Source organism: Hyperolius riggenbachi, chromosome 2, assembly GCF_040937935.1.
Source record: "Hyperolius riggenbachi isolate aHypRig1 chromosome 2, aHypRig1.pri, whole genome shotgun sequence".
Classification (NCBI taxonomy): domain Eukaryota; kingdom Metazoa; phylum Chordata; class Amphibia; order Anura; family Hyperoliidae; genus Hyperolius; species Hyperolius riggenbachi.
The window spans coordinates 180,190,452-180,210,983 of NC_090647.1; the positions used below are offsets into that span (position 1 = coordinate 180,190,452).

The 20,532-nt window shown below is 42.0% G+C and overlaps 1 protein-coding gene across 1 annotated transcript in view; it reads left to right on the top strand.

Moving 5' to 3' along the window:
* Positions 1 to 18,182, top strand: part of BORA (BORA aurora kinase A activator) — a 65,831-nt gene extending 47,649 nt beyond the window's left edge. The window contains exons 10-13 of the mRNA XM_068267846.1: positions 11,658 to 12,220; positions 16,362 to 16,493; positions 16,600 to 16,765; positions 18,057 to 18,182. Of these exons, the coding sequence (XP_068123947.1) occupies positions 11,658 to 12,220; positions 16,362 to 16,493; positions 16,600 to 16,765; positions 18,057 to 18,118 (923 nt within the window). The 3' untranslated portion in view covers positions 18,119 to 18,182. The remainder of the gene's footprint in view (positions 1 to 11,657; positions 12,221 to 16,361; positions 16,494 to 16,599; positions 16,766 to 18,056) is intronic.
* The last annotated feature ends 2,350 nt before the right edge of the window (positions 18,183 to 20,532 follow it).

The following is a 20,532-nucleotide window of genomic DNA, read 5'->3' on the forward strand; positions in this document are numbered from 1 at the left end:
AAAACATGATGGGGAAACAAATAAGCCCACAGTATCGGAGAACTGGCGGAATAATGAAGTGCTAGTGACAATAATGCAACCTTTCAATCATCAATACTATAACACTGACCGTGCATGACCTTACAGTGTTCCACATAGTGGCATGTTGACAAAGAAACATATATAATGTGTACAATGATATTCCAAATTCAATGTAGGAAACAGATGAACAAGTGGAAAAAGAGTGAACAACATGAAAGAAGGGGGGTAGAAGATTACCCCTGAAGTGAAAAACCAAATAGATTACAGTGACTGGAGACAACCAATAGTGTGCACATAGGTATAGTGCATAAGGAATAGGATGAGTAGATCAAGATGGTGGAAAGTAAGAGCAAGTCCAAGAATCCCAGAGTGATGAATAGGTTCCTACCAGTATAGTTCCTCCACGGGTCCCCACCGCCGCTATCGCGATTCGCCACCTATAGTGTGGCTTTTTTCGAAGCTACTGGAATCACAAATTGCTGCTCATTTTATAGGTCCTAAAAGGGGAAAACGCCCAGACGTAGCGTGGCCACGCTACCGCCTCCATTGCGCCACGTTGCTTAGCAACGTAATCACTTTGTCGGCTTCCGTAACTACGGTGGCCGGGAGTGGCCAAAAAAGTGTATGCGTACAAAAATACGCATCCCTAGCATGAGTGTACGCATGGAAAACTGCATGGGACACGGACAGACGCATGTATATTACGCAAGGGCACCCCCTAGTGGATAATTTAAAGTATAAACCATATTGGTCCCTAAACTACAAATGCTCTATAGAAGAAGAGGAACAAAGGGACCAGAAAATACACAAAGAGTAGATCAAGCAAAAGAGAACCAGTTAATAAAAACATGTATATAAGAACTATGCAATAGTAAAAAAGGAGAGATAACAAATTAGTTCAACACCCATGATAAATATATATATAAATGTATATATCATATATTATATAAAGAGCAAATTGTCAAAGTTAAACACCATACGATATCATACAATAGAATAATCACTATAACAAATATATATATATATACACACAAGGAACGGTCGCAAATGCCAGAATCTGTCTGTATACTATTAAATAATCAAATGATACATCATCAGTTGAAGGACGGACCCAGATGCACCAGGAAAGCTGTTTATCCATATATACACTTCATGAAATCAGGAAGTTGAGTTCATTTCAGATGTTCCAGCTTAAATTCTAGGACTCAAGAGTATGTTCTTCCACAGGTAACGATAAATAAAGACCAAAAATAATAAATAAGGTGAAATAACAAAAAGACAAAAAGCAAAACGCAAAAAACAAGAACAAGAGTAATGGAACCAAGAGGGCACATCCAGCAGAGACATCAGATGGATCTGAAACTAGAGATAGCACATTAAATACACTGTTGTTATAACTTATCTTTCCAGAGACATTCAGGCTCATAATCACAGAACAAATCAATACGCAGTATCCACACACAACTCTCAATGCAATAGTTGTGGGCACGTGGGGAACCCCTCACCAAGGTTGCCACATGCCCATGTAGTGCCAGTCCCATCTCAATAGAGATCCACCACTTACCACGGTAGAGAACTCTACATCTGTTCAATGTGTCAAAGATCACCAAGTTAGAGGTGAAGCGAGTCAAAGACAGTGTGTACAACACCAGCCAATCATCAAACACACCCCTATCCATAAATCAATAGTGTATGAAGAAAAAGCAGACCAGAGAAGATTAGGGCCCCAAGGGTATTGAAAATCTCAGTTACTTCAAATATCCCACAAAGGTAAAGTCCTCATTCATACCTGCTGGTTGCATAGAACCCATGTCGTAGATCCACCTGGTCTCGCTTCTCAAAAGAGCCTGGGTAATGTCACCACCTCGAGGAGATAGAGAAATTTTTTTGTAAACCAGTCACAGTCCAACCTTTATAATCACCTCCATGTTTTACTAATGCGTGATCAGCAACCGACATGAGAGTTTTACCCTCTGACCAATCTCTCTCAGCCAGTCGTATAGTCGACCAATGTTTTTGAATTCGTGATTTGAGCATATTTTTTGTCTGTCCAATATAAAGCTGGTCACATGGGCATCGTAACATGTAGACAACACCACATGATTGACAATTGACATATTGCTTCAGTCGATGCTCTCTGCCTGTCCTAGGACTAGTGACCAACTTCGTAGTATTCATAAATGGGCAAATATTGCATCTTCCACACGGGTAACTACCACTCGTTTGTACTCTATTGGGTTTCTTGGCCTGAAAATGACTTTTAGTAAGTAGATCCTTTAGGTTGGGAGCTCTCTTGGCTGTGATGGACGGTCTATCTGGTAAATATTGTGTGATCACAGGGTCAGTAGTTAATACTGGCCAGTGTTTTCTGATTATCTCCTGTAAATGGCTCCAGCTATTGTTATACGGTGTACACAACCTTACACATTGATCTCTCTTCTTCTTTTTAGGATAGAGCAAGGATTCCCTGTCTGACCTCCTAGCTCTCCCATAAGCCATGTCAACCACTTTCTTTGGGTAACCTCTCTCCAAAAATCTTTGTCTTAAATCCTTTGCTTCCTCCTGAAAATTCATATCAGTAGAACAGTTCCTCTTAACACGTAGAAACTGACCTGTTGGAATGTTGTTCCGTAATTGTTGTGTATGGAAGGATGAGTAATGGAGAAGGCTATTGACCGCCGTATCTTTCCTGTATAACGTACTTCCAATATGGCCATCTTCTGTAAAGAACAAATGTAGATCGAGAAAGTTAGTAGAGTGATTGGATATGGTTGCAGTTAGTACAATATTCAGGGTGTTTTTTTCCTAGGTCCCCCAGAAAGCACCTTCCCAATTCCTCAGAGCCATCCCATAAAATCAAGATGTCGTCTATGAAACGATACCACCCCAAGATGTGTGAGTGGTACCGTTCCATTTCATCCCCCCACACTACCTGTCTTTCCCACCAGCCTAAAAAAAGGTTGGCGATGGAGGGGGCGCATTTTGCGCCCATAGAAACTCCATGTTTTTGTAGGTAATACCTACCATTAAAGGTAAAGTAATTTCTTGAGAGGATGAATCCCATTAATTCCACCAAAAAGTCATTGAAGTCACGTCTTGAGATAGGTGTAGAAGAGAGGAAGTATCTCGCGGCCTCCTTAGCATGTTCATGATCAATGTTCGTGTAAAGCGATTCAACATCGCATGTAATGAAGAAAGCACCTGGGGGTACAGAGATGTCATTAAGCTTGGTAATTAGATCAAGGGAGTCACGGGTAAAAGAGTCCAACGTAATTACATGCGGTTGTAAAAAGAAATCAAGGAAGGCACAACTTTTCTCAATCAGACTACCTATACCTGAAACAATTGGTCTCCCGGGGGGCCTAATTCTATCCTTATGCACTTTAGGTAGAAGGTAGAAGGTCGGAATAATCGGTTTACTTACTGTAAGGTATTGTTTCTCTTTCATAGAGATTAGTCCCTCCTCTTTTGCCGAATCCAAGATTCCATCCAGTTGTTTTTTGAAGATTTCAGTAGGATTAGTTCTTAATTGCCTGTAATATGTTTGATTATTCAGTTGTCTATTGGCTTCCATCACATATTCATCAATCCCCCATATGACCACGTTGCCTCCCTTGTCAGCTTCCCTGATGACTACATCATCACGTTTCATCAATCCATAGAGAGCTTGCCTCTCCTGTAGATTTAAATTAGACCCAATATTTTTATTGGTCCGTATTCCTTCAATGTCTCTGACCACCAAGTCAAAGAAGACCTTGACCGGTGGGTAGGTAGATAGAGAGGGTAGGAAAGTTGATTGTGGTCTGAACTTAGTATCATTCGAAAGCTCATTGGTATCTCTTGGGGAGTTTTCACTTTCACTTACCAGGTCCATTAGGTCCTGAAAGACCTGTCGATCAATGTTGTCCGGTAATTCAATAGCCAATCTGGTTTGTTCATCCAAAATGTCTGTTTTGTGATACATCTTCTTTAGAGTCAAACGTCTACAAAAAAGGTAAACATCCTTAACCGTCTCGAAAATATCAATAGTTTTCATAGGTGCAAACGATAAGCCTCTCTGTAGCACAGATAACTCTATATCACTAAGAGCAATGGAGGTCAAATTAAGTACCTGAAGTGTTTTTACATCCGAGTCTCTTCCGGGCTCACATAAGTTCGTCTCCTCTTGTTCAGGTTGTTTTCTGTTGCGACGGGGTGCAGTCTTTCTTTTATAAGCGAGGCCACCCCTTCTACCTCGCTTTCTGACTCTAAAAAATCACTTGACTCTGAGAGAGAAACATGACTGGACAAGCTGGCGTTTGGATGCTGTCTACCAAATTCATATTCATTCCTAGGTTTTTGGCTTGGGTCCTTAGGGCCTTTCTTTTTTGGAAATCTCTTTCTATTCCTATATTTCTGACCTTTACCATTGCCTCTATGTTTCCACAGATAGGCTTTACCTGTATCATAATCTGTCCTATCCCTGATTAGTTTTGTCTTCTTCCTATCTACTGTGGCTTTTTCTGCTTTGTTAATTTCTGATTGTAGCTGTAGAAGGAAGGGCTGTACTAAATGAACAGAATCAAATTTGTCTAATTCTTTCAGCATGGTATTTATTTTGTTTTTGATTTTAGGTAAAAGTTCTCTATCATGTTTTAGTAACATTTCTATAATGATAACTGAGCATCTGCCCAGTCCCTTCTCCCAATTTTCTTTTTCTTCAATCGTGACCTCCCAAGATGGAAAAATTTGGACTCTAAGGCCACGGGGAAAAATTCCCTCTCTAGTATAGTTAACAAGACTATGAATGTTCCACCATAGTCGAATGTATTCAATGTGAGTATTCTTGATCTCCATACATAAACTTTTGAACTCATCAGGTGTATCCGGACCCGCTCCTAAACCTGCATTTGGTACAATCCTGAAGATTTGTTCCAACTGTGCATTCCAATCTCTCTCCATTCTATTTAGATAATCCATGATGTTCAACCCAATTTGCTTTTCCAATCCAACAAGAAATAATAAATGTCCTGGACGTGCTCCACCTAGAAAAAGACCAAAAGATGGTCACTACCATAGTAATTGAATAGCTACAATGTGGGGAGCACCATCCCCTAGAAAATCAATATACCACCCCAAGATATGAGTGGGGGTGTATTAAATACAGCTGTAGTGTGCAGAACGGTCAAAAAATCAAAATCGTAAACCAGAACCTCAAGCAATGACCTCAAAATAACCGCACCAGAACAGTATAATCAAATTATAATAATATAACATCCTTTATTAGAAATTACAAACATTAAAAAATCTTTAAAACATGATGGGGAAACAAATAAGCCCACAGTATCGGAGAACTGGCGGAATAATAAAGTGCTAGTGACAATAATGCAACCTTTCAATCATCAATACTATAACACTGACCGTGCATGACCTTACAGTGTTCCACATAGTGGCATGTTGACAAAGAAACATATATAATGTGTACAATGATATTCCAAATTCAATGTAGGAAACAGATGAACAAGTGGAAAAAGAGTGAACAACATGAAAGAAGGGGGGTAGAAGATTACCCCTGAAGTGAAAAACCAAATAGATTACAGTGACTGGAGACAACCGATAGTGTGCACATAGGTATAGTGCATAAGGAATAGGATGAGTAGATCAAGATGGTGGAAAGTAAGAGCACGCTGATGAAATCGCATGCGGATGCGATTTCCCATGCGTTTTTTGCCGCGAATTCGCATAGGTGAAGGTATATGCGATTTTAACCATGTCACTGCCTGTGTGAATTTACATTGGTACCTATGCGAATTCGCATGAAAATTCGCATACCATAGCCGCATGCGAATTTCCTATTAAATACATTAGCGGCGATTCGCATGCATTCCACTCGCAGGCGAATTCGTTGGCTCTTTTGTGCGTTTTTTTTACCGCTGAAAAAAACGCACCTCAACAACGCTACAGTGGAAACAGGCCCATCCACTTGCATTACATGTGCGAATCCGCATGCTTTGCACGCATGCGGATTCGCGATAGTGGGAACGAGCCCTAAGACTTGCAAAAGGCAAAAAAAAAGCCTGTACTTGAAATCAAGGCACCAAACACTGTGCCAGAAGTGTTGTGACAAGCAGGGTCAGTAACTATCCTATCTAATAAAAGGCAAGTGTGCCTGCATTCTGTCCCTGTGTCAGTGCTTTTGCGCTACTGTATAGGACTCCTAAAGGATGAGGATGGGAACTCAATGGTGGATGACCAAGGTAAGGCAGAGTTATTAAATGCTTTCTTTGCTTCTGTCTTCACAAAAGAAACAGCACTGTTGCAAACTACAGAGGCGGAAGATTCTCAATTTTCTAACTGTAATATTAAATACTTAACGCAGGAAGAAGTGAAGGCAAGACTAAATAAATTAAAAATAGACAAGGCACCTGGCCCGGATGGCATGCATCCTCGGGTCCTAAGGGAATTAAGTTCAGTTATAGATAAACCCCTTTATCTTATCTTTTGTGACTCTCTTGCAACTGGCAGAGTCCCAGTGGATTGGCGTACAGCCCACGTTTTCCCATTATTTAAGAAGGGCAAAAAATCTGATCCAGGAAATTATAGACCTGTAAGTTTAACATCAGTTGTATGCAAACTATTTGAGGGGTTACTAAGAGATACTATACATGACTTCATAGTAGAAAATAATCTTATTTCTCAGCATCAACATGGGTTTACTAAAGACAGGTCCTGTTTGACTAACATGCTCAGCTTTTATGAGGTAGTGAATGCTAATATGGATATTGGGAATGCTGTAGATGTGATATACTTGGACTTTGCAAAGGCCTTCGACACTGTTCCCCACAAAAGTCTGGTGCAAAAGTTGAGAATGCAAGGACTGGGGAAGAGTCTGTGTTCATGGATAGGGAACTGGCTAATGGACAGAAAACAAAGAGTTGTGGTCAATGGATCATACTCAAAATGGGAGACTGTTAGCAGTGGGGTCCCACAGGGGTCTGTTCTGGGTCCAGTGCTCTTCAATTTATTTATTTATGACCTAGTAGATGCAGTAGTGAGCAATGTTGCTATTTTTGCAGATGATACAAAATTGTGCAGAATCATTAACTCTCAGGAAGATAGTGTCATATTGCAACAGGATCTGGATAGGATGGCTATATGGGCACATACATGGCAGATGAAATTCAATGTTGACAAATGTAAGGTCATGCATTTTGGACGTACGAATGGTCTAGCACCATACAAAATAAATGGGATACAGTTGGGGACATCAAACTTGGAGAAGGACTTAGGAGTACTCATTGACAACAAGTTAAATAATCCTACTCAATGCCAAGCAGCTGCAGCTAAAGCTAACAAAATTTTGGGATGCATTAAAAGGGAAATAAAAACTCGAGATGCTAGCATAATATTGCCCCTGTTTAACTCTCTAGTAAGGCCACATCTGGAATATGGAATTCAGTTCTGGGCACCACATTACAAAAAAGATATTGCAGTTTTAGAGCAGGTGCAGAGACGAGCAACAAAATTGATGCGTGGGATGGAAGGTCTCACTTATCAAGAAAGGTTAGATAAACTGGGTTTATTTAGTCTAGAGAAAAGACGCCTTAGAGGGGATCTAATTAACATGTATAAATACATCAGAGGGCAATATAATACCTTGGCGGATGAGCTTTTTGTCCCTAGGCCTTCTCAAAGGACTAGAGGACATGATCTGCGCATGGAGGAAAAACGTTTTAGCCATTTATTTAGGAAAGGGTTCTTTACAGTAAGAGTGATTAAGATGTGGAATGCATTGCCACAGGAAGTCGTTATGGCAAACTCTATACCTGCATTTAAAGGGGGCTTAGATGCTTTCCTTGCGTTGAAAGACATCCATGGCTACAATTACTAGGTAATGCCTAATGATGTTGATCCAGGGATTTTATCTGATTGCCATCTGGAGTCGGGAAGGAATTTTTCCCTTTAGGGGCTAATTGGACCATGCCTTGTAAGGGTTTTTTCGCCTTCCTCTGGATCAACAGGGATATGTGAGGGAGCAGGCTGGTGTTGTACTTTGTACTGGTTGAACTCGATGGACGTATGTCTTTTTTCAACCAAAATAACTATGTAACTATGTACTGCGCATGTCCTGCACTGTCAGCTGTTGGGACAGAACGCAGGACGGACTAGGGGGCAGTGACAGACCTAGAGCCCATTTTTAAACGTGTAATGGGGTTGTCTTGACACCCTGTAAGAAAAGGCACAGGAGACAAAAACTGGAAAACGGGAGCCCAATAGTGTGGTATATTTAGGTATAGATGTAGAAATAAGAGACTCTACTCGCAAAGGAGGGTTGCAGGGGGGCAACTGACCACAGGACGCAGGTGGAGACCATAAACCAGACTCCACTCAGGGTGGCCCTTAGTACCTGGTTGCGGTCGCTCTCCTGGAAAATTGGACAGATGTCCCTTGTGGTGGAGACCACGTGTGTTCTGTCACCACCCCGAGGGTACAGGATCTGTACTGGGGTATAGTATGCACCATTTGGGGAAAGAGGCGTCCTTGTAGATAAAAGCTTTTAACCTCCCTGGCGGTGCATTTCTGTCTGGAATTGAGTCAAAAGCGGTATTGTTTTTCAAGAATTCTAGCCTTCCAATTCTTAAGTCATAACTTATCAAAATATGTCAGAATAAAAGCCTGGTAGAAATTCTGCATATAAATAAAAGACTAGAACACAAATTTGTTGAATTAATTAAATTTATGAATAAACTTAAAATTTTGAAACTTTACAAATAAGGCAGGCCGAGAGTAATCAAAATCCAGGCAGACGTTGGTGCAGGCAGAGGGTAATCAAAATCCAGGCAGACGTTGGTGCAGGCAGAGAGTAATCAAAATCCAGGCAGACGTTGGTGCAGGCAGAGCGTAATCAAAATCCAGGCAGATGTTGGTGCAGGCGGCTGGCAGAGAGTAGTCAAAATCCAGGCAGACGTCGGTGTAGGCGGCAATATGTATATACATGTAAACATGAAACATATGAATGAATCACAAGTGTGATAGCACCAGTGGATAATGACATGCTGTGATCTCCCAGTAAAAAAGGCATAAAAAATAGTGTGCCGGTTCGCCATGACGCACGGTGTTTCAGAACATAGTTCTTTCATCAGATGTCATCAAAGACACACTGTATTCATTTCCACCAGACACCCTGTGTATATATACTCAAATGGAGGACCTGATGGAGAACTTCAACATTTACACACATGAATATTCATGATTCCAATCCCACCAATGGGGAAAGACCTTATTTCGTGCTTCTGCGGGATGGGTAGAGGTGTCACCTTTTGTAATGTACGGTAACTACATAAATGACAAGTGAGACAAGGATAAGTCCCATTTCTAACACTGACTACTCCCCTAGGGATTTACTTGTAAGAAATGATTTAGGATCGCATAGGGGAGTAGTCAATGTTAGAAATGGGACTTATCCTTGTCTCACTTGTCATGGGGGGGTGTTCCTTTTTTTTCCTGTTTAGCTTATGCAATGTTTTCGGCGCACTTACTAGCAGTCTTAAGCTCAACACACACACCATACAATCTTGGTTGTACAGATTTACCAAATCTATGTAGTATAAGGACCAACAGATTGAAAATACCTTGAATGCTTGATTGGATAAGCTCTTATACTACATGAAAGTGTTGAACAACCAAGATTGTATGGTGTGTGTTGAGCCTTAGAGCGGACGTTGTAGCCGCTCATTTGGCCGATTCAGTTAAGCTTCTGTATGCAACGTTTTCGGTGCATTCATGCGTAGTTTTAGAGCGGCCGTTGTAGCCGCTCATCTGATTGGCTGATGCATTGAAGTTCTTGCACGGATGTTGTAGCTGAGTCCTATTGGCTGTTTAGCGGCGGAGCCTGGCGGCTTTACTGGGGTTTGGCCGACTCGCGCTGTTTAAGTGTATGGACACAATGAATAAAGCACTGCCATGCTATTTTAGTGTAGGCGTATGCTTTTGAGTATTTATTTTACACTATACAGCTTATGTGGACAACTCAGCTGATGTGTTTCAAAGCAATATATTTTTCCTAACATAGGAGATACAGGCTGGCTGCTTAGGTCTTTCCCCATTGGTGGGATTGAGATCATGAATATTCATGTATGTAAATGTTGAAGTTCACCATCAGGTCCTCCATTTGAATATATATATATACAGGGTGTCTGGTGGAAATGAATACAGTGTGTCTTTGATACCATCTGATGAAAGAACTATGTTCTGAAACGCCGTGCATCATGGCGACACGGCACACTATTTTTTTATTTTTTTTTTCTGCCTTTTTTTACTAAGCCATAAATAAAAAGAAGAATTTTAGACATTGCGGATCCTGACAACCTATTTACATAAAACACATATACATAAAATACTTTTTCTGCCCATAAAAAAAAAATGCATGACCTCTTTAAACTTAGCGCCGCCAACGTCATGCCGCTCCACCGCACTGATTGGGAGCTGGGTCCCCGGAACAAGAGCGAGGCTGTGGGGATCCCGGGGGCTAGAAGAGGCTGCAGATAGCCGGGGACAGAGAACTCCTAAACTGCAGGTAAACCATGCAGTTCCCTACCCTGACCTGAGCTTGGGCTTACCGCTCGCACCTCTTTTCCTACCCCGAGCTCAGTTCGGGGTTACCGCCAGGGAGATTAAAAGCAGTTTAAAATAGAAAGGAAAACAAGGTAGCTTACCTCAATGACGAAATCTTTAAAAAACACGTAGCAGCTACGTACAAAATGCTTAAAGGGAACCTAAACTGAGGATATGGATTTTTCCTTTTAAAATAATACCAGTTACCTGAATCGCCTGCTGATCCTGTGTCTCTAATACTTTTAGCCACAGCCCCTGAACAAGCATGCAGATCAGGTGCTCTGACTGAAGTCAGACTGGATTAGCTGCATGCTTGTTTCAGGGTGTGATTCAGCCACTACTGCAGTCACAGAGATCAGCTGGACTGCCAGGCAACTGGTATTGCTTAACAGGAAACATCCATATCACTCTCAGTTAAGGTTCCCTTTAAGTAGTTAAAATTGACCTGAACTCTTGCACAGGACACTGCTAATATGTAAACACAGGATGTTAACCCTTGTCTGCTTCCATGAAACCAGGAAGTAGACACTGCAGATTTCTTGCAGTAGTTGTGTAAGCTCTAACACATTTTTCTTTAAAGGTTATGTGTTTAACAGACCTGTACTCAGAACTTCCTTTCTGCTCTAAAAAAATAAGCAGAGTACATTGAAAAAAATCCTTCTCACGATACTGTCCCTCCTAGTTTTTGTACCTCACATAAGTGAATGCCAGTGTTTTCAGGAAACCTTCCCTTACCAATATGTTTTGACATCTAGACTGATCTTGGATGTCATACAGTAAGTGTTGAGTTGCGGCTGAATTGTTAGTTGTAGGAAATGTACACAAGACTGGATGCAAACTGGTTTACGAGAACACAAAGAAATACCACTGCATAGGTTACTGTACTGGATCAACTGAGTGCCTCTGACTTTTAATGACACCTGCCAGATGTTGAATATCCCTTTAAAATGTTTTCCAATGTAATCTGCCACAGTAAATACCTTTTTAGTTCTCTACGTTCAAAAACATTTTCTGCATTGTGAGATTGTGTGTTGTACTTGCAGGACAGAAGAAGCTGTCTTTCCCTTCACCAGAGACCCTCTCCAGTTCAACGTCCATGGTCAACTCATGTTCCAGAAGTCCTTTAATTGAAGGTTGTTCTCCAATCAAGAGTATTTTTGAGATGAATTCCAAGCCTTGCAGAGAGAGTACACTGTACCGGACTGCAATTCCTTTCTCCTTTGACCATTTAGATGAGGAGAAGGAAAACTCCCCACCGATGCACAAGTCTTCTCCTGAAGGCAGTTTTGTACAGGTGCATAACTTGGATGCATATTCTGCTGATAGCCATGCCCTTGACACCATAACCACTGCACAATCAAGATTATGCGCACTTCAAAGGAGTACAGAAGCTCCTGATGACGTAAAAGACAATGACACTGTAGAAATGGAGGATCCTGTGGAACTTGAAGATGACCAGATTTGGGCTAAACATGCTGCAGTCACAGACAGTACTCCGATGTCTAGTTTTATGACTGGGAATACGTTTAATGTTGAGACTTCTCACATGTGCATGTCACCATTGGCAGAAAGCAGTGTCATTCCTTGTGACAGCAGCAGCATTCAGGTAACTACTTTTTATTTCATACACTCTCCTATTAAAATGGAGTCTCCTATTTGTGGCCTGACAGCTGGAATTGGGAAACTCTAGGTCTTGAAACGGCACTAAAATTCTGACTTCCAAGATTTGCATTCCATTGGGGTCTTAATATTGCTGGTTTATTAAGTTAGTCAGCACTGTTTGTATTTTCTGTTACCTGTCAAAGCCAGTCGTCTGAAAGTCAGTGGGTAAACGATCAACATTCAGTTAACCACCCTGGCGTTCAATTTCCCCAGGATTTCCGTGCAAAAAGGTTTAAAATAATTTTCAACCATATTATTTTTATTTTATTTTCCAATCAATTTTTTTTATATTGAATTCAATACAGGTTATTGTATTGAATTCAATTAAAAAAAAAAATAATTCTGCGAGATGTTGATGCTGTGTGACCCTGGTGTCATCAACGGGGGACATGTGATCGCCTAGGGACATGGAAGACACTGGGGAAGCTATCAGAGGTACGTGATGAGGGATCAGCACGCCAATGTTGAGTATAAGACCCAGAAGTATAGCTAGATGTATAGTTAGCCAGATGTGCAGCCAGGTATAGTTAGCCAGATGTACAGCCAGATATATAGTGAGCTAGGTGTTTAGCCAAATTTATAGGTAGCCAGAAGGCGCATGAAGGATCTGCTGAGATTTTTTTTTCTTTTAACTTGCTGGTAAAATTATAGACTTTATGAACCCCCTTTTTTTTATTTTTATTTTTTATGTTAAGTCTTGCCAGTCTGCAGACCTGACAAAATAGTGGAACTATCTAACGGGTTGCAGTGTTTGGGGTATAGCTCTTTCTTAACTCTCCATTAAGAAACCATTTAGTATTTTTCTACCTTTTTATCTTAAAAAAAAAAAAAAAATAATAATCAATAAACTAATGGCTAAACATTTTATTGCTGCCCGCGCACTTCCATTGCTTCTTTGGGGCTTTGAACGCATGCTGTCAGAGGTAAATTTGGCACATATGGCCATGAGTTCTTTTCCAGCCGTATGTACAAAGTGTACAATTTTGATTGGTTTATGGTGTGACCTATAAAGTTGCCCACTAATCTGGATTGTACAATATTACCATTTTTATGTAATATTAGGGAACTCCCTAAAGTCAAAGTATTTTCACTCTCTAATGCTACTACTGCTACTTGAATATTGTTCGACTTTGTGGATAAGTCGACCCAAATAAATGGCCCTCTTAAGATGGAATTTTTTAATCTCTCAAGTATAACAACCTGTCAGCTTTGACGTGGTGTCCTGACTAACCTCGCTCCCACCACCAAGGGGGGCACCTCTGCCTATCCTTCCCCCCCCTGTGATTGCGGTTTCCTTAATCGCAATCGATCTAGTGGAAACTGTCCCATCCATTTACATTGGCAGAGCGTTTAGGGAAATTGCTAGCAATTGAAAGTGCTCCCTAAAAGCTAAAAAAAAAAAAAAAAAAAAAAGTGGGTTCGAGCCCTTAAAAGACGATAGGTTGGTTGAGATCAGAATTGACCTCCACATTCATGCTATTCTAGTTCCTGCAGAGGCATATCTGCATTATCTCCCCTCCCCTTCCCTCCAGCACCTGCTAAGCAAACAGACCATAAATGCAGAGCATTCTGATTTCTCCACAAATGAGAACCATGCTATACTGCACAGCAGGTGCTGAAGGGGAGTCGTTACTTTAACCACTTGAGGACCGCAGTGTTAAACACACCTAAAGACCAGGCCATTTTTCTCTAAATAGGCCACTGCAGCTTTAAGGCCTCGCTGCAGGGCCGTACAACTCAGCACACAAGTGATCTCACCCTCCCTCCTTCTCCCCACCAACAGAGCTTTCTGTTGGTGGGGTCTGATTGCTCCCCCAATGTTTTTTTTTTTTGTTTTTTTTCAATTTTTTTTTTTTTTTTTTTATAAAAAAATTTAGATTTTATTTTATTTTTGGTTTCCCCCTCCCCCCCCGACAGCCAATCAGTGTGATCGCTGTCATAGGCTTCAGCCTATGACAGCGGATAACTTTTTTTTTCCTTCCCAGGGGGACAGCCATGTCAGACGGCTGTCTCTAGTACAGCGCTGCTGTAGATCGCAGCGCTGTACACGGTTAGTCTCCTAGCGGCGATCTCTGCTGAGATCAAGCGGGAGTGCACGGCTGCACGCGCATGCGTGCACTATCTCCTGCAAACTCTGCCCGCAGGACTGCATGTCGGTCTGCGTTGGGCTGTCCTGGGGCTGCCGCCGCGTCCTCGCCCATCGCCGTGACATGGTCGGAAACTGGTTAGCGTACAAGTGATTAACCCTTTGCAGTCTGGATTCTGATTTATCACAGGGTGAAATTGACAACCACTTTGCTATTGTGCATTCCACTATGGAGAGAACAAAAACACACTTTATTAGCACTAGATATGATATACGAGTGTTTGAGTGGGAACCAATATTTATGTATCCCACTTCATAAAAACTTGTCAGATTACACCCATGAATTTTTTTATTTTTGTTTGTTTTTGGGAGTGTTCTGGCCTAAAACACTATTAATATATATTCAATCCTACTATCAGCCCTATGAATGATGCCTCTCACCGCTGCACCGCCAAAAACGGGCCTTTGGGGAATACCGCGTTAATACACTGTGATCCCTGCCTGGCATCCGGCCAAGCAGGAAGTTTAGCACACTTCCTGTTGGGCAATTAATAACGTGTGAGGAAGTGTTATACTAAAATAAGCTTCTGCGCGTGCGTGACGCTAAAAACTGCGGCAGGTTTTTTTTTTTTTTTTAAATACACGTGCGTTACCATAGACTTTTGTGATTTCCGTTTGGATGAAGATTGCCGCAGGTGCCATACAGGAATGTAGGTATATCGCGCATTAGATATGGCGCTTCCAGGCATAGCGTACCACAATGTGGGGAGTGTGAACTACCCCATAGACTTTCATTAGGGTGCGGTAAATTTACCATACTGCCCCAGTGTGAAAGGGTCCTCAAGAATCATAACTGTAGTTTGAGGATTCTGGAAACTTTATATGATCTCTGCAGTAAAGAACTTAGAAAAGCTCTTGTAGTGTGAATTAGCCCTAAGTGAGGCCTGGAACCCACTACAAATTGCAAATTGCTAGCGCAATCGCTTGTGTTTTTAATTAGCATTTTGTAAGCGATTTCATGAGCATTTTCCAGTGATTCCTATTTTTTTTTTTTGTGTGTGTAACCTTATTGCCAGCAATTTGCTATTAGCGTTTTTAATTCTGATTGGTCCTTTCAAATTATTTAAAATGGTTTTCAGTCATTTAGAATTGCACACAAATTTCTATATGTAGCGATTCATGAGAGATTTGGCAGCACTTCAATACATTACATTGAAGAGCAAATTCTCCCAAAATGCTGCATGTCTTGTGATTTTGCTAATCGCAATCGCTACTATGGAATTTGTTACATTTATTTACATTGGCAGAGCGTTTAGGGAGCGCTGTAAATTGCTAGCAATTTTCTTAAACGCTCAAAGCGTGCTAGTGGGTTCCAGCCCTCACACAGAGGTAGTAGAGAAGCCTTGCCTGTTGGAGCTGATAGAGTTGAGTCAGCTTAGTCCTAAAAGTAAAGGTCTTATGCATGTGCTCAGCATTTAGGTGATCATGTGATCTGTGTTCATCTTAGTTGCATTGAGGCCCGGTTCACACTTGGCAAATGGATCCGTGAATACTGATCACCCCCTAGACCCCCACCCCCAAAGCGTATATTTTTCTATTTAGAACGGTCAGTTTCTTCACTAGTGTGAAGAAACCTTGTGTTTTCTCATTGCACCCAGTGCAGCGCTTCAGCTTCCATTTCCATCCCACTGGGCTCAGCGATCTGGAAAAATTGGTGCAGCAGGAAACTTGCAGCACATTCAACGGATCGTGTGGATCTGATGGTTTGGACGGATGTAAATGGATCCATTGGTTAACATTGGATCCGTTCCCATCCAGGAACTTTTTTTACTCTAATGCGCCTTTGTCAGCTGTGTTCGACTTTTACCTTTTTGTTGCTAAAGACAATTTGCTCCTTTAAAAATAATTTGTCTGCTGGACTGTTTCTTTACATTCCTTTTTGTCTAACTTTATAGCCATCTCCCAAAATCCTGTTACATTAATATTTTTGATTTTGAAGGTGGACAGTGGCTACACTACACAAACCTGTGGATCCAGTTTAATGGATGGAATTAATGGAGAAAGTGTTTCCAAAGACAATGAGGGACTCGTCTGTGAAAATCAGAACGCATCCCAGCATTTCAGAATAAAGGTATGAAATGTGTTCACGGCCTGTCCAGCTCCTTTTCTAAAGTCTACTCAAAATCTCTTTGTTAGTTTTTATTAAAAGCTTATTTTTTTCCCCTTTTTTTTCCAAGGATCTTCCGGTGTTAGAGGTACGAGGCTACAAGCTACTAGAGCTGGAGTCTCCTGAATCTGAACATGTGCCTCTAAAAGCAAGTCACAAAATCCTGCATCCTGCTCTCAACTCCGGGACTTGGAAGCTCAGCAATGACCGCCTCTTTAGCAGATTGCATAAGAACGGTATGTGTGACCTCCGATGTATTGTGCAGAAATGGTACTTAACGTATATTTTGAATTATAAGACGCACTTTTTTTTTTTTCCTTCTGATGATACGGTAACTAGTGGTGCAGAGTGTGCAGGGAGCACTTACCATATCCAGCCCCGTGCTCTTCTCCCCCTCGCTCTGGTCCTCTTCACATAGACACGCACCTTTCCTCCCCTTCTCCTCCTGCACTATTCAGGTCTTCTGTACTACTGCATTAGTGGTTGTTACTGTGTGCCGCTGGGGTTACAGTAACAGACCACAAATGTGGAAGTACGGAGGACCCGGAGCTGTACAGCGGCAGGCAGCAGCAATGTCCCGCTATATCACAGGCAGCTGCAGGAAGAGGGGAGTTAGAGACAGCTGGGGGGAAGCGGGGCTCCTATAAGATGCCTATTCACTATAGATGCACTATATTTTTGTCTCGATTTTTGACCTCTAAACCTAGATGTCTTATAGTCCAGAGCGTCTTGTAGTCTGAAAAATCCGGTAGATGTATTAAGCAAACCTGGTAACCTGAAATTAAGCATGTGCTGAAAGTATAAATCTGGTGGTGGGGTGGGTTCTGGTTTATCCACAGCTGCCCTCATCGCTCTACAGTCACACCGCCCCCTTTCAAGTGAAATATACTGCCTGATACAATTGATTTTGTTATCTGGCGGATATGTTGGGGCAATGATCCCTGGCAGATTCGATCAGTGATTGAATCAACTGGGGATCAAGGATCAATTAATTTACGGGCACATCTATGCTGGGAATACAGGGTTCATTTCTGCCGTGCGTTTCTGTTCTCGATCGTTTTTGCCACTCGATTCTGCAGTCGATTCACTTATCTTCCTCTCGTTTCTTATCTTTTTCCGCTCACTTCTCTCAGAAAACGAGTGGCCAAAGAATCGAAAGTGAGATCGGACCTGTTGGAAATTATCTATCGGAACCATTTAATCAGCTAAAAAATGAACAGTGCATTCCCAGCATTACAGCTTGTGTAATCGGCAGTTTCCAAATCTAATACACCCTCTGCAGAGATAAGGTTCAGTCCACTTTAATTCCAGGTCCTGTGGAGCATTACAAGGGGGAGAGAAAACCCTTATAAATTTTCTCTAGTTAGAAACTCTGTGAGGTGTTCATTGCATCTGTCCTCAATAACATGATCCTCTCTGGGGCCCTGCTTGCTACAGCGATGGAGTGATAAAATCCATACTGCTTTTGAAAGCCGTGTAGTAGTTTTTTTTTTTTCAGTATTCATTATCCCCATTTCTTTTCTTTAGGACGACATCAGAGCTCCCAGCAAGCTGTGGATGGAAAACATGGATCTCATTTCCTGCAATAATTTTCTATCAAGAAAATACCTTTCCTTCAGTTCTGTGAATACTGATAAAACTTGATATAACCTACCTGTGAATGTGAAAGGTGATTTGTACCAACTGACTTTTTATACGCATATTTATTCTGAACGGTTCTGCTCCAGTTTAGCTGGATGGACAGTACACATTTATTAGCCCAAGGCAGCGTGTAAAAGCTGCGTTCCTGTGAACAAGTGCCTTGCTGCCGCGCATATTCTGCGCTCCTGATTCTGATGCTTGGGGTAAATTATAGGCAGGTGGTAAAAATGTGATCTCTACTTTGTTTGGTGCTGCTAACAGAAGTCATTTTCTTATTACACAGCCTGTAGCTCCAAGGACAGCTGATGAGCAATAACCTGTCTGCCGCTGCTAAGTAAGCACATCTCGGAATGATTGATGTTTACAGGCTAGTAAAAAGGTGACTGTAAACAAAGGAAGTCCATTATTTCTTTATGTAGTTAATAGTTCAGCCCTTAGTCACTGCTGTGAAATGCATCTGAAGGTTAAACTTCAACAAAGGCATCATTAATTTATGTGCATTATTGGATACTGATGTGGATGTTCTCTAGAAATTAGCCTTAAAATGCCTGTGCTTTCTGTGGCTGCCACTGCTCTTCTGATTATATTAGCCCGCTTTTTGCTGGTGCAGATTTTTTTATTAAAAGTGCACAAACATAAAGATAAAATTACTTTGGCCAAAATGTAATTTGTGGTGACTTCAGCATTTTCAGGGTCAGTATAAGGAAGGAATCTCTTTGTATAATTGTACAGGTGGATAAGCTGAGATATATAGGCATATTTCTGTCCCTCCTGATTCCACCCACTGATACAGATTCCACATCATTCAGCTGCTCCACAAAATAACCAATAAATTAGAATGCATATTTTACCTCCCTTTTTTTTTTTTTTTTTTTTTTTTTAAGGACAATTGGATATGGAGGCTGCTATATTTATTTCCTTGTAAGCAATACCATTTGCCTGACTATCCTCCTGATCCTCTGCCTCCAATACTTTTAGCTATAGACCATGAACAAGCATGATATGCAGATCAGGTGTTTCTGGCATTGTCAGATCTGACAAGATTAGCTTGCTACTGGTATTGTTTAAAAGGAAATAAATATGGCAGCCTTCATATCCCTCTCGTTACAGTTGTCCTTGAAGTGTTTTTACCCATTACCTTGTCATACAGTAGAAATGGGACGGATGGACACGAGGATTTTTACTTCCAGCCCCCTGTAGTCTGTCGGCTCCCTTGCGGTCTGATCTGTTGGTCTGCTGCTGCAGCCATATTAAAACCACTTAACGCCGATAGGCGTCGGCAGGTCTTAAGTGGTTTTCCATGGAAACGGCCGCTCGATCGAGCGACCTTTCCATGTCAGTTCACAGAGGGTGTCTCTGTGAACAGCCGGAGAGCCGCCGATCGCGGCTCGCCAGCAAAATGTAAACACGCGGGGAAGAAATCCCTGCTGTTTACATCATACGGTGCTGCTGCGCAGCAGCGCCGTAAGGCAGATCGGCGATCCCCGGCCTCTGACTGGCCGGGGATCGACGGCATATGATGGGCTGAAGCCTATCCTACAATGCGCAGGACGGATATCCGTCCTGCGCAGCCCATGGAGGGAGAGTGAGGGACGGAAAGGAAGGGAGCGCCTAAAAAGCTGCGGAGGGGGCCTTTGAAGAGCCCCCCCCCCAGCAGGACATCCCCCTAGTGGGGAAAAAGGGGGCAAGTCTGATCGTCCTGGCATAATCCTGATCTGTGCTGCGGGCTGTAGAGTCCACGCAGCACAGATCAGGCAAAACACCCCTGGTCCTTAAAGGGAACCTTAACTGAGAGTGATATGGATGTTTCCTGTTAAACAATACCAGTTGCCTGGCAGTCCATCTGATCTCTGTGGTTGCAGTAGTGGCTGAATCACAACCTGAAACAAGCATGCAGCTAATCCAGTCTGACTTCAGTCAGAGCACCTGATCTGCATGCTTGTTCAGGGGCTGTGGCTAAAAGTATTAGAGACACAGGATCAGCAGGCGATTCAGGCAACTGGTATTATTTTAAAAGGAAAAATACATATCCTTCTCAGTTTAGGTTCCCTTTAAGTGGTTAAAGTCTGCAACTCAGGGGCTACTCCGCATGCACTGTTCTGGGCAGCCTCCTTGATTTAGCTTCCAAGGCCAGGAGCATTCTGCGCATGCACAGTTACAAACTGCATGCACGATCAAGTTGTGTGGCTGGGGCAGTGAATGGGCAGTGGTCTGCCCTCTTGTTCACCTTCTCTCAGGTACAACCACAGACCTGGTACAAGTATGTAGATCAGGTGCTCTGACTAAAGTCTGATTACACTTTCCACATCCTTCAGATCTCTGGTTTGAATCGGATAATTTAGAGCTGATGCAAATGTTCTGG